General features: G+C 34.2%; 1 protein-coding gene across 2 annotated transcripts in view; it reads right to left on the bottom strand.

Annotated features, from left to right (window-relative positions):
- Window positions 1-1,229: 1,229 nt before the first annotated feature.
- Window positions 1,230-18,390, bottom strand: part of LOC145664772 (voltage-dependent calcium channel gamma-7 subunit) — a 282,980-nt gene continuing 265,819 nt past the window's right edge. For both annotated transcript variants that reach the window (XM_081731721.1, XM_081731719.1), the window contains one exon: window positions 1,230-5,599. In XM_081731721.1, the coding sequence (XP_081587847.1) occupies window positions 5,349-5,599 (251 nt within the window). In that variant the 3' untranslated portion in view covers window positions 1,230-5,348. The remainder of the gene's footprint in view (window positions 5,600-18,390) is intronic.

The following is an 18,390-nucleotide window of genomic DNA, read 5'->3' on the forward strand; positions in this document are numbered from 1 at the left end:
CAAACCACATATTTTTTAGTAAATTCAAATCTTAAATTTTGGTTTCAATGTAGGTCAAATTATGACTACATCGCACTAATTGTAGAATAACCAATGATATTTAATGAATTAAAATTACATTTCGCCATCTTAGTTACTTAAAAAATTCGTTTAACTCTGTATAAAAAGCCAAGAAAACGTTTAATGCAGAGGGACCAATATGGGTTCTTATAAACTCCAAATTATTTTCAAGTGTATCACGTAATATAGATGGGTCAGGCATGACGTACTTCTGCTAGTACCTCTGGCATCATTCGTTTTTCGTGGGTCCAAAGAAACACGCTGAGATTCACCCGCCATTTTTTATCACCATCCAACATTTTAATAACATTTTATGCTAAAATTTACTATATTACAAGAGAATTATATATAACCAAACTCAGTGATAAAAAAGTAACTGGAACCCATGCTTGCACCCGAAGACGAAAAACATGAATTTAATATTAAGAAAAGGCAATAAATATACTATATCGAACTCACAGTTATTAGGTTATCTATTGACCTATAAACATCATAACAAAAGAGAGAATTATATATTTATCTCTATTTCCAAAACAAGAAATTTTTTAAAAATAAGTAGATCAAAGTATGGAACGTGCGAAAATTATTATATGAAATTAACTTTAAGTTTTATATCGGTCTATGCTATCTTTACTTAACAGGTATACTGTTTGGAATTGAAAGTGCAACTTTTGAAATCTTGCACTTTCGTTTTACTGGAAGTGACGAAAATACTTAACTTCTCTATGGTTACCATTCAATAAAGGTGTTTAGAAATAAAAAGAATACAAAACACAATTTTAAAATTCTTCAGCTTTTTTTATCTTTCATTTTTTGTAACAAGAGCCAATAAACATTTAAGAAATAATTTGAACGGTTAAGGCTTAACATTATGTAATAAAGGTAAAACTAGCTGAGGGGAAAATCATCCATTGGCAGGCTGACGAAAGACAATATTTGCAAAACTAAGGACATACATTTTTTTAAACAAGAAAAATGAAAATACAAAACAGTTAAAATAGGAACTTTGCAAATTTATATTTTTTGTCAAGAAATAAACCTCAAATCGCAAGTAAAAATAATTTTCATTGTAATAACTCATAGTATTTAGAATAGTTTAAAACGATAGAAGTTGATAGTAATTATTGAAACGGTCAAATAGACATTTTCATACTGGTGTGTTCAAAAAAATATTATTCTTTACAATTCAAAAAATGAACCACTAAAAAGTTAACAATATAAAAAATTAAGACACTGACCAGAAATAAAGAAAAATTAAGTAAGTTTTCTAATGAAATTTACAGAATTAGAAAAACATCAGTTATTAGTTTCATGTATTTAATTTTTAAACTATTGAAACTATTATCTTTGGCAAACGCTCTTGAATCGTACCGGATATCGCTCTTGTATAAGGATAAAGATTCCGAAATACCTATATTTTAAAGATTTTCCTTGGATGTAATGATTTTAATGATATTCGATTTTGGTAACGTGTCTCGTCAAAATAACAGCCAGATGGGGATTATTTCTTACAAGGAGCTAAACTCAAAATAAGAAATAAAATTTGTATTATATCATTATGTTTGCTTTAATTAGTAAAATGGTGATACTTGATTTCTTTTTGTAGACAATAATACTCGCGCTGTTGTTAATGTGGACGTGGACATAAAGTTTAACATTGAATTCCATGCACAGGAACTAATGCAATAAATCGAATCATGATATAATAAAGGTGGTAACATGACTATTAAGCTACGAATGGACTTCTAGCTTTTAGGTAATAAACAATAAATTATAATGTAATAAGAGCAGGAATCGTATTCAAGCCTTTTCCAATCCAACGACTTTCTTAATGATCACTTTTGAACTAAATAATATATTTTAATAACTAAATACAACCTTTCTAAATGACCGTTATTTAACAAATAGAATACAATAAAGTAATTACAGCTATTATCAACTTCCATCGCTTAAAATAACATGCTTTCAAAAATATATAACAGAAGGATCACAGATAGTTTAGAAATCTCTTACAATCTTTTAAATACATGCAGTAATATGCACGTTATACAGTAATATGCAACTGCATTATTATAGTTTTCCTTACATATAGTATATCTATGTATGATTACATGAATATATATTTATGCATTCAATTTAGAATATTACATATTGTATATACTTTGTATAGAACACTGAAAAAGTATAATTTTAATAATATATTAATGTTTCTTATCACTAAATCTAATAATAATTTAATTTGTAAAATCTATTTCCTTCTCCTTGAAATTTATGATCGAGGCACCATTAATCGTTTATGATTTCCAAACCATTTTCAACATTCTCAGAAAAAATTGAAATTTGATCATCAATGTGTTCAATTACTTCTTTAATCAGAAAACTTTGTGCCAAGCATATGTTGATCATTTTTGTACTCCTTATAGGCCTACCTATCCAAGTCGAAGTTTTAATGTTTCTTACCAGATTATCAAAACAACATACCTACTTATGAATCTGTATGGACAAAAATGCAATTGTTTTGTACAATAACATGATTGTAAAGACATTTTAATTCACTTACACATAGCTCTATTACTTGTTCTAAAAATATATGTTGTTTCTGATATAGGTGAGATGATAAGACTTTGAAATCTTACAATTTCTGCAAAAAAAATCTGAACAGTCTTAAGTATTTTCAAATTATATAGAATTGGTATACCATTTTATGTAAAATAATAATCATCACTTATTTTATTTAAATGAAAGAAAAGACAATGTTAATAGTTCTGTGAAAATACAAAAAAAAATCTATATAGTTTCCACAACTTCGAAACAGGTCGAATTTGTGTTATACTTAGAAATTAATGATTTTATACTTTTTGTGGATCTTTTTGCAAAATGGAAAGATAGGAGTACAGTTTGCTCAATTGAAAGACAACATCTTTTTAAAAAAAAGAAAAAGAAAAGACGAACACCGGTAGACCATTATAATTCTTCAATACATTTAAAGCATACAGGTGCACCAAAATATAAGACCAACGTAAACATTTTGCCATTACTGGATAACTTGTATTTTTGTAACACATCCACATAAATACCGTCTCACTTAAAAGTAAATTGTAGTGTCCAGCTTTAAATTTTATCCATGTTTCCTGTATAAACTTGCCATTACATACTGATTCTAAATTCTAAAAGTAAATATTTAGTATAGTTTTCTTAACATTAATTTGGTTTAAATATTTATTTATTTATGGTAGGTAATGGTATATCAGATGTAAATTGAAAAAATAGTACTTGGCAGTGAATATATTAAGCCAGCTTTACTACATGTAATAATAAATTCACATGGAACAAATATATATTAGTTACGTTCATAACTTTAGCTTCTCACAAAGTGGAACATGGATGATGAAAACGCACCTCGATTGTTAATTGTTTATTTTTTCAAGTTGGAAATCGTTGTAAACACATAACAACTACTACACTTCCGGAATCACATATTTTAGGGGAAGTGATCATTATTTGTAAGGGGATAAATTTTAACAATAATAACTTATATCGCTCTCAACAATAGACACAAAACAAAGTATTATTAAGATCTTACATAAAAAGATCCTAACAAACAGTCATTTATTTTAGTTTTTCAATACCTTTAGAACATTTTTTAGCAAACTCCACAGAGTCAAGAAACCACGTATGGAATTGATATAACAGTTCTAATACGTAATTTATTACATTCATGATATTGGCACGAAACAACATCATGTTAAAGCAAATAAATGGATGGAAGTATTCAATATCATTTGTTTGTCTCAGCCGAAATGGTCCAAATAAAATAGGTTTTGTAACAAAAAGAAAATTGTAAAAAGTCACAACTCGGAAATTCACAATCCAATCACACAACCCCAACCTATTTTTATTAATATTATTTTGCCTTTGGTGTATACATATATAGTCCCAGTAACAATACGAAGAAAGTCCAACAATCCAAGCAATAATTAGAAGAAGAAGAAACAAACAGATAGTATTTATCGATATCAAGCTTTGACATCTTATTAATGCAACCTGTTTTGAGTCGTTGGCAGTTGACACAGGTTCTGATCAGTTTTTAGTTATAAACATTGGAAGAATTCTGTAAACGATTTTTGAGTGTAAACAATCGTTAACACACTATTTAAACACGTTAAAACATTTTAAACAACAGTGTTTCTAATGTGATATGTAAAGAGTACATTAAGCACTTTAGATAGATAACAACAAAAGAATTAATAGATCGAAAGGCAACAATTGTTTCGAGCTTTATTTTATACTTACTTTACCTGTCAATTTATATGTGTAGTGTGTAATATATACCTCAATAATAAATAAAATATTTTTTCTAAAGAGTTTGAATATCGTTGTTAGACAGGTATGTGTCTGAATATCCCTTTAATTAGATATATCCTCTTAAGATTTTCGGAAGAGTTTCACAATTTTTTAAATACAATTTAACACATTATTAATAATATTAGAGTACATTCTTTTTAACATTGATCAAAGATGTTTTACTTATAAAGATATTATACTATAAGGTATTATACAGATGTAAGCTTATGTACCTTAGTTATAGAGAATAATCCTTAAAAATGTATGTTTTTTTTAAAAAAAAAAAAAGTTGTCTTCTATGACTTGATCAAAAAGCACTTTACATAATTGTGACAACTTAATGTTGAACATTTTGGTAATTGATTATATTATTTAGTTTTCGTATGGTAACAAACAGAGAAAGTCTTTCTCACAGAAAAAATGCATGACATAACACCATACCTATAACATTGTCAAATTTACTATATTATTTTTGCTGTTCTTTTAAGGCACAAAAATATACGGTACATAAAAAAGAAAGAAATGTTTTTACACATTATTATAGAAAATTGATATTGACGAAAAAGCATGATGACATTCCTTTGTTATTAAGTACTATAGAGTGATATTACTTTTTTCCTCTCTAAGTATTCTAAAACAATGTATTTTGTATTTTAAAAGGATAATATAAAGAAACCTCACATTAAGATCTTTAAAAATGCTGCTTCTTTGTAAGAAAAATTGGAACTCTGTATTTGAATTGAAGATCCCTCATTTTCCGAAAGAACAATGAGATATAATAATCATTCTTTATATAATGCCTTTTTATCATGTGTGTTGTTATCTAAATTTATTGTTCTTTTTCAGATTTATGATTTCGTAAAATTTCATTCTTGCATTTTAGAACCAAAAAAGGCTGTCTTTTCATTTTTTTTTTTCATTTGTAGAATAATTATCTCATTGTTCTATCGGCCAATAATTGTCGGTTCGTCCGCCATTGCTATTTCTTCTGTCGGCGCTTTGTTACCCTTTCGTTTCCGTGAGAAGTAAATGAAAAAGATACCAGAGAAAAGATAGATGATAAATACAAGCCATGCTATCATATAGGAGTACCCGTAGTCGAACACAGCGCCTTTTGGATGGGTAAATGGAAGATGTCTTTTCTCATAATACACGGAGTTTACTAATACTTCTATTACTACAAGAATAGTGCCAGCTGAAATAAAAGAAAAAAGGAAGAAATCATTAAAAATTAAACATGTTTTATAGAGTGATATAAAGATTAAACTAGGAAGTTGGGTATCGTAGTTTGTGGAATATAAGACATACTTTTTAACTCTTAAAAGACGGTTTTAAAATGGAGCGCGTATTTTAAATATAAAGGTACAGGTTTTGTTCTATCCAGTATGATGGATGATAGCGTTCATCAGATGACGCCTAAGGATGCTCAAAAACGACCTACAATCACATAGATGTGCAAATGATTATGGCGTCTTGGTCGAACGTGAACGAACAGTCGTTAAATATTTTTGAAGTATGGCGTCAGTAATGCTCTTAATGGAAACGAGGACATGTTTTGTATAATATCTACAATGGTTTTGATAAAAAAAAGAATAAAACGACGTTGACGAAAGTGTTGTAACTTCTGGGCGCAGTAGAGACCTGCACGGGCCGGGCTTGGGCGGACCGACACTGATTTCTCTTCAGGTCGGGGCGGACTGGGGCCGATTAATTGCAATTCTTTAATAATTATTGACTTTCGTTAAACAATAATTGGAATAAAGTCAAACGTTGAAGAAGTGTGCCCGTGAAAAGTGTTACAAAGAATGCAATAGCTATTTACAGTTTGTGTTGCTTAGCGGCTCCAATTTCACTATAGAGGATTGCAGGCATTGCGCGGTAAATTGAACTCTGACCTTGACCTTCACTGAACTCAAAATATGACAAGATGGGTGGGAAAGTTTTGCCTGTCGCTAAACAATATTGCCATCTTCACTTTATGCTAAAAATCAATTAAGTTAGATTTTTGTCACAGAAAATGGAGTTTCTGTTCTCTCGATGAGAGGCAAAGTTGTAGGAGGCAATGGTACTATTCGGCAGGCAAGCGTCAGGTTATGAACCAGAGTTTAGAAAATGTTTCTAAGGGTTAGGTCAAGTTTAATACTAAATTTTGAGAAAGATTGGGGCTCGAGCTAAATATTTTAAAAAAATTTATCGGGCCGGGGTCGGGCCAAAAACTTTTAAAATTTATCGGACCCGGACCGGGCTTGGCCCAAGAATTTTAAAAAAACTTATCGGGCTGGGCCTAGGTACATTCGGGCTGGATTGGGCTCGGGCCGAAAAATTTGGCGCGGTGCAGGTCTCTAAAGGACAGTAACTGAACTGCTACTTAAGCTCCCTACCCTTCAAGGGGCCTCACTTCAAAATGAACTTTCTTACTCCTTACACTAAACTTACAAACTCCTTACAACGTTTATTTATAAAATAATAAATATGTGACAGTTTCGCCAACTAACAGAACATATTGTCTTCATCAGACACTTTTTTTAATTTATGTCCTAAGCTTAATAACTTCTTTTCTTCCTCTGACACTGATACATCACCAGTCACTTTTCCACCTTTTTGTCCGGATCCTGTTCAACCTCCTTGCACCACCCTATGGACATTTCTTTCCTTTCAAATCTATTCCGTACCTTTAACTGAAAACACATCTCCCACCTGTATAGCCTCTGCATGATAATGCCCCTGCTAAAAATAAGGAAACGACTTCTATGACAGTCTCAGACACTGTCAGACAGTGTCTGATGAAGTCAATATGTTCTGTTAGTTGGCGAAACTGTCACACATTAATTATTTTAGAAATAAACGTTGCGTTGCTCAGCGATTTGTAATGTTAGTCTAAGTTATTCAAGTTACCATGAAGCAGTTTCTTACTCCATGTGAACACGAATGTGAATGTATAAACGAAACATGGAATAGATTCACTCCCTTCCTCCCCCCGCAAAAAATAAACGAAAATGTGATCTGTAACCAATTCATAAAACGTCTAATTTATGGTTCCCTAAATAATATGTATTTCTCAGGGTCTTAAGTTGGGTCAAAGATTGTACCCTCAATATAATCAAGCATGGATTGGGCCCACTATACCATTTTCAAAAGAACTTAATATAATACGAGGTGCTGCTCCTAACCTATCATTTGAACAAGATATATTTCCTTAAGGTAAGCATAATGGTGATCTTGGCCCTATATCACTAAAACACTAACTGTAACCCCTAGAAATAATAAAAACTTTTATTTAGATTTTACATTTTACGGGATCTCAAATTTCATATCTTAAACTTTTTTGAGGGCAAACTTTTTTTTTTTTTTTTTGGGACGAGCAGCTTTAATATTATGCTGGAAAAGTTGAGAGCTACGGAGTGCTCGACCATGGTAACGACAAGAGTGAAGAGGGGAAAAAATGAAATCTTTAAGTTTTACGTCCCACGGTTATGCCGGTTAGGCTAAAGGAGACGGTGATGATGAGAAATAGTGGAATGAGGAAAGCGGGAGAACCCAGAGAAAACCCATGAGCACGGCGATTGTCCACCACAAAGTCCACAAGGCGCGAGCTAGGATCGAACCAGGGACCCCAAGCAGCGGAGGTGAACGCTCTACCACTGAGGCACCGCGCCTCCCATAAGGAGGAAAGATTCCGATGGCAGTAACATGGATTTTGAAGGTTTTTAAATGGTCTATGCGCTGTTCAAAAGGTAATTACAGTACTTTGGCAACTATTTTTAAAATTAGGTATTATTTTTTTTTACTTTAAATTTTGTTTTCTCCTCAAAAATTATTATTTTTATGATTTTAAATTATGGTCCCTTTCAGCAGCAAGGCTATATGAGACATGGATCCGGAGACAGCTTAACATGGGATCCGAACCACGAGCTCCCTCCGGCAGCACCGTAAATTAATTTTTTCTAGGGAGGGGCAAGCATTAATATTTGGGCCCCTCGAAAAAGTTGTTTTTGGTCCTCCCGCAAAATTCGAAAATAAACTCCTTCTTTCTATCTTTGTCTTACTCTTTATGGGACCCCGGGAGTCTGTGGGCTCTTCTGCACGCCCCTGATTCCGTTCCATACATGGCAAATTAATTAAGATGACAACATTGATGAATCTCAAAGTATTACGAATAAATATCATTTCTAGGACCCCTAATAGTAGACTTTTTTTTTTTTTTTACTAAAATGGGCCCACGACTCAATTTTGTTTTATTTACCTTCAGTGTGCTGTTTTGTTTATGTAATATAGTGAACCATTTTTATGCTTCATTTATAATTTCATGTTCGTATAGTCTATGGAGTAAGAACATTTTGTCTTAAAGTGAGCCCCCCCTCGAAACGACGGAGAGATTTCCTGGAGGGGCAGTTGCTCCCTACCCCCACAAGTTACGACCCTGTCCGCCAAGAAACGAATCAGAGTCCCTCACGCCAAAGGCGCGTATGCTAACCGTTTAGCCACAAGGGAGTTCTGTTTCTCTTTTCGCAATTTCTTCTGTTCAATAAAGGCTGCAAAGGTGTTTTCGTTTCCTGAAGTTTTCACAGATTTCATGATTGCGCTCATTGCAGAGTGGTTTTCATCTGGTGTCACACGTGTGGAGAATTTATTGAGTAGAAAACTGGCAATTCTATAATACGGCCAGATACTAGCTATCATTTCATTGACAAATATTTTATCCAAACAGACGATACTTTTCTCTCAGCATTCCATGGGTATCTTCAACTGGCGAAGGAATTCTTGTAACAAACCTGTATCATTTGCTTCTGCAGTGAATAATTGTGATTTTTTGCCTTTAAATGTAGGCATAGGAACTTCATAACCTTTGTCCTCAATATAAGTTTTACATGGTCTATATTTTAATCCATTAACTACTATAATTTACTAATATAAAAGTACAATTCTTGTGTAGATGGGGGCTCTTGCCCCCCCCTCCTCAAGAAAAATTGCAAAAGACGCTTCTAGTTGTCGGTATTCCTTTTTCCACAGCAAATTCACACAACCACAAAGATTCATTGTTTCGTTTGTGTTTTAAAGTGATAAGAGTGTTCAATCCCAAATAAATTGTTAAATATCAACAGTTTTACTATATCCCTAGGGATGGGAATGCCACAGACCATCAAATGGGCCTTAGTGAGTTTGGCCTTAGTGAGTTTGGCCTTAGTGAGTTTTAGCATATTCACGTAGCAAATTCGTTTTGCAATTGCCCCCTTTTAGGTGTGATATGGTTTGTTTTGGCTAATTTTGACCATGGCGTACCCGTGATACAATTTTGGAAAAAATATATGTGATAGTCGGGTTAAAGCGTCATCTGAAATTATTTTTTTTATAATTATGCTCGCAGACCATCATAGGTCAAAAGGGGCACAAAATATTGAATCGAATTTTTTGAGGAGGAAAATGGTCGGGGGAGCTGTTAATTTTTTAGCCCTTGTATAGTAGGATGGAGTAAAAAATTAAAGTTTGCACATCGGTATTCTAATAGTGCGGGATTATTGCTCCTTAGTAAGTATTTTAAAAATCGATATTTATTTTTGTTGAAATCTATTGTCTTTGGGTGCCGCCAGCATGGTTAACCCTTTTCTTCCGCAAAATTTTCCAACTTTTAGGTTGGCGAGCAAGGAGACTAGAGGAATGGTTGATATCCTGCCAAAAAATTGTCTTAGAAACTTGAACTAAACAGAATTGAAATGGAGAGTATGTGTTTTCATTCTACCAAAGTATTTTACAATACGTAAAGTGAAAATATTTCAAATGTTCGTGCTACAAATACAAGGACTGCTACAAATACTGGCAGAAAGGGTGGAATAATACGAAGTTTAGAAGAGTCTGTTCAGAGACTTTTGCAATGGTTGGTTTGTCTGTTGCACGTAAATGAACTCCCTTTAAGACATTTGCTAGAATCAATTGATGGTAAGACAACAGGTCCTCATGAATTTTCTGGACAGATTGGAAGATCATTATTAAATTGTGAAAACCAACAAGTTGTGGAATAAGATGTAATTGAGATCCATCTTTCAGATTTCGAGAATTATAATGATCTCAGTGCGGATCAGAAGTATTTGTATGAGATTTGCAGGGCTGTTTCAAATGGACATTTTCCTGATTCTTTGGCAAAACGCTATCCAGGAAACATTTCGCACGTCAGGTGGGTTCCTACAGCAAACAGAATTATTCGATTGCATGTAGCTACACCAAACCCTTCAGAAGAATTAAAAGTGCTCTCTCAGTATGTTGTAAAAGTGCATGCGCCAGTTTGGTTCAGCATAAAACAGAAACGTTTTGGCTCAGATGGATCAAGACATTTCTTCAAAATAATTCAGTTTTAAAACAAACCCCCCAGCTCCAAAACCCCCAGTTCAGCTTCAAAATAAACCCCCCAAACACACACTATTATGGATCTCACTGTGGCGAATATTCATAGAGTCATTCAAGGTGATACCACAAATATTGAAATTCCGAATATTCCATGCGTTAGCCAAGCTGTAGAACGATGTGTAAAATTAATGACAGAAGCTTCGTCTTGTGTTTGTGGTGTAAGTGCACGAGATGGATACATAAGGGCAAGACTCGAGTCCGGAAGACGTACTCCTGTCTTCAACACAAAGTCAGAGTTTTCTACAGTGTAATGTATCTCCACATATTATTTTGATATGAAGTTTTCCTAGCTCATTTTCAAGAATAGAAAGTAATGTGTTTTGTCATGTTTTCACATATTATTTGTATATTAAGATTTCCTAGGTTATTTTCAAACTGAGATCAGAAATGTTCATGTCATTACATGACTTTTCTTATATTTGCAATTAATCTAAAAATTGTGTGTAGATATCTATCGTAACATACACTACACACAAAAACCTAATTCTTATGTTTGTACTGAGTGGTGTATTTTTGTCATCTTTTTTTTTACATATCATATTATAAAGCTTTCTTAGCTTATATTCAAACAGACAAGAATGAAAAATCGCATCACTAACTTCTCTAATATTATTAATATACAGTATTTATCAATGATGCCTGTAGTCGAGTATATAGAAAATACGTAGGGTAATACAGACTACACATAAATCTAGTCCAATTTTACGTACAAGATAGTGTTCTTTTTTATGTTTGTTCACATATGTTTATAAAGATTTTCCAACTGATTTTCAAACTAAGATAGGAAACAAAAAAGTTGATACTATGAAACTTGTGTAATATTTGTAATAATTATAAAGATGTATTCGAATATAGCATGTATGTAAGATACTTAGTTTCATTTTTCCATTCAAGTATAATGTAAAAAATATAAGTACGTTACAACTTTTCGAGTCCTCTATATCTATAACACTAAAAGGAACTGACTCAGAGGAGTGAGGTTTCTGTGATACAATATTGTTGTATAACAACTTTTCCGAACAGGAAAAAAAAAATGCCTCATTTCACAATACTGTTAAAAATACATATTTCAGCCAAATTTCAAGTCCGTATAGCACCCAAAGATAATGACTTAGGAGACTAATATTTCTGTGGCACAGTACTCTCATGGTAAGGCAACCTTTTCTCTCCATTAGAAAAATAATACAGAAAAAAAATATTTTGTCCCTTTTACCAATACGGATAAAAATATTGGATTACAGCCAAATTTCAAGTCCCGTGTGGCACCCAAAGGAATTAATTAACGAGACTAATATTTTTGTGATACAGTACTCTAATGGTAAGGCAACTTTTCCGCCCTATTAGAAAACTTAATTCCAAAAAAAAAAAAAATGACCACTATTTCACTCCACCCTATTGTATACACCTATACAATCCAAGTTTGAACAAAATCGATCGAGCCATTCTTGAGAAATAAATTAATCCTACTTTTTCGATTTTGTGCCATTTCTCATGAAGCAAGTTGAAGTTTGAAACGTGAGGAATTAATGTACAGTATCTTGGGATTACTTACATACCACCCACTTGTCGTCCCAAGATTCATCTGGGGCCATTTCACTGTATATATCCACCCAAGCCCTTTTAACGTGCTATGTACAACACATAGACCATAATTATGTTTTATTAATAGTGTTCACATTTTTAAAATCGATCACTAGGTATTCCCAGTGCTATGCTAAACGCTGCTTAAATAGTGTGGCGTTGCCAGATAGTGTCGAGTGTTTACTGAAGCCAGATAATAAAGGAAGTAATCATGGAATTCTCCTTGGATACTTACTAGAGAAATTTGTTTTCGACCCTTACCGCAATTCCGCTTCTCGAACTGCAACGCTAGAATCCAGGAATTTTCTTATTGTAACTACTACAGTAAACGTAAAAATTTTGCAACAACGCATTATGGCGTTCTGCGCAAGTTTCGTCTCAAAATCTATTTCTTTAAATGTAAATTAATATTTAAATAAAATATGAATCATAACACGAAAAACGGTCAAACAATATATTTATTTCGTAATAAGATCGTTACTTTAAAATAATTTACACATACAAACAAACATTTCGTAAAACAGAGCACTTCTTGTAAGATATTAATGCAAGTACCATTTAGTGTGCTTATTGTAAAACGAATCAAATATTTTCTTTTATTGTTACATTTTTCGATATCAGGAGACACAACCAAATGAATCAGTGTCTTGTGCTGTAGCTGAAACATTACTCTATCTTATAGTACAATATTTATAATATGTAACGTTTCATTGCGCAGTAGTTAAGGCAATGAGCTAAAGTATGTACTGACTTCCGGGTGGTGATAAAGCTTAATATATATATATATATATATATATATATATATATATATATATATATATATATATATATATATATATATATATATATATATATATATATATTAGTTTACGGGTTATTCCATATTAGATAAGATAATTTTAGAAGAATTGTTTTAGGGCAACTTTCTCATTTTCCTTCGTGATGAGTATAAGTTGCTCCTAAATACCTCCCGAGCTTCTATGCGCATAATCAATAAAATATTGCGTAAGTAGTCTCATAAGAAAAATAACTTGAAATTGATAAAGGATTCATAGTTTAAAATGTGCTCAGTGACAGTAGCAGATGTAGTCCAGGGATGTGAGCCTAGCCTCCTCCTTCTTCTTCTTTTTTTTTTAAGTTACAAAAAGAATTTAAGTTATTATTTTTGAAAATGTATAGTAAACTCGTGTCATATCTATCATACTCTGGATTCTGACTGCTCCCCCCCCCCCTCAGTTTCTACCTTCTGGATTCACACTGCTCAGTGACTGCTGAAAAATGACTTTTTCTTTCTATACTTTGCCACAAGTGTAAATGGCTAACTATAAAGCATTTATATACTATGCAATCAGTGTAAGCAAACTAACGCAGTATTATCTTGTGTTGTCCCGATTAATCTGATTTTCGAAGTTACTTTTATTGAGCAGTGTCCATGAGTGCCCAATTAGATAATTGGAACTGGACGTAGAAAAGTTTTATTTATTCAACTACTTTTCTTTCCTTGCTTGCGAATAATAAATTCAGTTGTTAGTGTAATGTATTGTATTCTAAAAGAAGGCAATAAAAACATGCGATATAAAAAGGGAAAAAGAGGAGAAAACAAGTTAGTAATTCCTGTGTGTGTAACACTCTTGCAGCAAGGCAACTTCTGTCACCTTGTTGTGATTTCCACATTTGCCCATAGATGGCAGCAGCGTACACAACCTGACAAAATAGTACTCCTCCGTACCGTAAGTGCTCGCTTACGCCGTTTTATTTGTATGCATTCATCGCTAAGTTAGTGCGGAATTTAGCTCCCAACCTAAATTTGTCAGGTGGGGATCCAGGGGTGAGACGCCCCCCCAGAAGAGGAAACTTTCTTATTTTATATATAAATAAAACCACCCCAGAGTTTGGAGCTCTTAAAAGTAGCTCTAACAAGGGAAGAGAGGGAGATTATATATCGAAGTGGAAGATGGTTTATACACCAATCGAAAGCACTAATGACACCTATTACGAAACTGTAATAAAAATTTTCCGAATGCATATACTGTGCGAGTTATATTAATATACAGGGTGTCTAGAAAATCCGTTGCCACCCCTAGAAACCACATACTGTACGACAGATGCCAAAACAGGAAAACACGTGTTTGATCATTTTAAAAGTACAATGTAACAAAGCAAAAATTGTTGACCAGGCGGAGTCCAACTCAAAATTTGCAAATGATGACGAGATCAAGTAGCGTGTCATTGGAAAGCTGTTGGGAAATGAACGAAGACGAAACAAGTATCTACTCTCTAAAATTACCATGTGGAAAATGGTAGCCGGTCAAAATGTCAGCAGAGCCACCACTGCAAAGTCTATGGCCACCCTCATAAATCTGAAATGGTGTAACAGATGTCAAAACAGGAAAACACGTGAGTCATCATTTCGAAAATAGTATGATTGAAAATAAAAATATTTGTCCTAGGGTCCTTCACAGGGTCCCAGACGGGGTCCTACTCAAAATTTTCAAATTTCAAGGGGGGTCAAATAGAATATTGTTTGAAAGCTGCTATTAAATGAAACAACTACATGTGTATGAAAGTAGTTATTCACTGTGCATGTAAAATGAACTACGATTTAGCACTTTTGTCAAACACAAATGTCTACAAAAATCAGTTTCAGACTTTATTCAAACCATTTCCGATGCTATCTGATACAATATTCGGTGAAAATGGGAAAACTTACAATTAAACATGCATATGACTCGCACCGTACATGCATTCGGACCAATAACAATATTACAGTTTCTTAATGAGCATAGTTAGTGCTTTCGATTAGTGTATAAGCCATCTTCCACTTCAATATAATAATCTCCGACCCTTTTCGTTTTTCGATCTTGTCGTTTCTTTTCCTTTTCTTTCTTTCATTCTTTCTTTCTTTACACATTAATTTGCCCCGAAGAGCAGAATCTCATAGTAAGCGCATTTCCTTTCTTTAGGTTGCGTACACGAATTAAAGTGAAGACAAACGTACACCCGACTACAGAAAAAAGAACTGAAACGCAAGGTGTTTGCACAAAGTTATCATAGAACGTCCAGACTTCTTCCATCTACTTTCATTTAACAACAGTTTTCAAACAATGTACTACTTGACTCCCCTTGAAATTTGAAAGTTTACAGTTGGGAGTTCCCGTCTGGGACCCTGTGGAGGACCCTGGGACAAATATTTTTACTTTCAAACATTCTACTTTCGAAATGATGACTCACGTGTTTTCCTGTTTTGACATCTGTCGCATCATTTCAGGTTTATGAGAGTGGCCATAGACTTTGCAATGGTGGCTCTGCTGACATTTTGACCGGCTACCATTTTGCACATTGCAATTTTAGAGAGTAGAGACTTGTTTCGTCTTCGTTCATTTCCCAACAGCTTTCCAACGATATGCTACTTGATATCGTCACCATTTGCAAATTTTTAGTTGGACCCCGCCTGGGACCCTGCGGGTGGCCCTGGGACAACAATTTTTGCTTTGATACATTGTACTTTTAAAATGATCAAACACGTGTTTTCCTATTTTGGCATCTGTCGTACCGTTTGCGATTTCTAGGGGTGGCAACGGATTTTCTAGACACTCTGTATATTAATATAACTCGCACGGTATATGCATTCGGAAAATTTGTATTACAGTTTAGTAATAGGTGTCATTAGTGCTTTCGATTGGTGTATAAACCATCTTCCACTTCGATATATAATCTCCCTCTCTTCCCTTGTACACAGAGAAAAATCCGTTCTCCGGACAGCGGTATATTGTACAAGTATACGGTGTCCTCTTGCTTACTATAGAAATCAATACGGAGTATACGTTATCCGTATGCTACATAGGCACTGCCCTTAAATGTTACATCATGCCGTTGCAGGATGTCTGACATCTAACAGTTTTCCGTATATCACATGCATATACTTATGTTACCTTCGTCAGCTATATGTTATATACGTCCATTTGTATGTGAGATCCTGACCGCCTACATTGTTTCATACAGAAAGTACGTATAGATGGAACACTTATACAGAAAGTATTATAAAACATGCGTTTTCAGTTATACGTCCTCTGTACGTTAAGTCCAAAAACTACAGGAATTACGCATGTAACCTATCTTTTTAAGTACGCCACCTACAATTTTTTTTCTCAGTGTAAGAAGTAGTCTTACAACCCACCGCCCCCTCAGAAATCCGTCCTGGACCCGCTCCTGAAACTTGTATTATTTCAGTAAATTTAGACGGATACTTTAAAAGTTACATTTAAATACTTGCATTTTTTGGACAATTGATATATATGGAGAGTACCGGTATTCTCTTTTGTTTGATTCAGGACAACAGCAAAAGCATATACTGTAATTGGCTTAATCTCCCAAAGCGACTTACCGGTACGACATAGTCTTCATTCAGAGCTCATGTTAAACAGTACTTTTCTGTTAAGTACTCACCTCTGAGCCTCGGCCTTACTTGCAGTGCCCCTTTCCTACTACTGCAAACAAAGTTCTGAAATGATACACACTTCGAATTGCTTACTGTAGAGTGGGGTGAGGGACTCTGAACATATTAACATTTGTCATTTGTTCTCGAAAAACGCCACCTTGAGCTTGGTAGAAAGTGGTGGAAGTGGAAGATGTTTGTGTGGTGAGCTAATCATTCGTGCAACACGAGGAACTCACGTTTGTTTTGGAGAGGAAAGCGAACGAGGCAAACACAAATGTAAGTACTAAGTAATAAAATAGCCATACTGTAGTTTGAGACCTTGTGTATATAGTGTGTAATTTCTATCAGAGACAGCACAGAACCACGTTGCTTATGCATGGAAGTTTGGCGGGGATTTAGTCATGCCTGACTGCTGCATGCTGACTGGTGCTACCATCTGTGAAAATTACGAACACTTAACCGACAACTTGCGTTGTGGGGTTACTCTGAACAGATTTGATGGGATGGCACTGAACACAGCTTCGTGTTGCTGTTATGTTGTTTTTACTGCACAATTTGTATATAGTGCTTTATCAGGTTTTCATGTTTCATTACAGCTGCCCCGAGACTACAAGAGAGTAAAGAATGTCACAAAATACGAACAATTTAATGAGCAAACAATGACGTAAGCCTTAGAGGAAATTAAAAAATAAAAACTGTTCCTCTGCCAGGCTAATAAGCGATACCCAAGGGCACGTTATACTTGCGGTTGAAATCTGCCAGTAAGAAGTCACATGGAGCTCAGCCGGTTTTTGGGAAAGAAGGGGAAGACAAAATGGCAAAACTTGTTTCTCAAGGTAGCCGCATTTGACTATGCTGAAAAGAAAGCACTGAAGCATCCTTTCAACAGGGAGACACGATCGGCGGGAAAAGATTGGCTTCGATTGTTTCTCAAACAACAACCTGATTTATCGTTACGAACCGCGCAACAGCTATCTCTTACAAGAGCAAAAGGTTTCAACAAGGAAGCTATCACAGAATATTTTGATCTCCTGCGTCAAACCGTAGAAGGCACTGGCTTGGCCTACTCTCCGGATCACATCTACAATGTGGAAGAGACTGGCCTTTCTCTCAACAATAAACCACAGCGTTTTGTGGTAGACAAAGCTTGTTCAAATGCAGTGTTTGTGACATTCACCGAGAAAGGAGAAAATGTTTCGTTAATTCCGTGTTGCAATGCTGCAAGTGCTTTCACTTCTCCAACCTGGGTCATCTGAAATGGGTAATTGGATCCAATGTTCAAGGTGCAGACGTTGGTACTACGTAGTCTGTGTGAGCGCTGGTGACAATGTACTTTCCATCTGTGGACGATGAAGAACCAGTGCGGGAGCACATGCCAACATTGCTTAACTCTATGGGGTTTAAGTTCCCTAAGGAACTTTTAACACACAGTAGATATATTATTGATTTTGTTTTGGCTTTAGTAAATATCTTCCTCTGTTCTTGTTGTACATATTACACAGGCAGATTATTCTTTCCTAAAATACTGTATATACGTTTAGTATTTCTGCATATTTTTAGTGTTTTTT

Source organism: Thermobia domestica, chromosome 11 (assembly GCF_964235325.1).
Source record: "Thermobia domestica chromosome 11, izTheDome1.hap1.1, whole genome shotgun sequence".
In the NCBI taxonomy this organism is placed as follows: Eukaryota; Metazoa; Arthropoda; class Insecta; order Zygentoma; family Lepismatidae; genus Thermobia; species Thermobia domestica.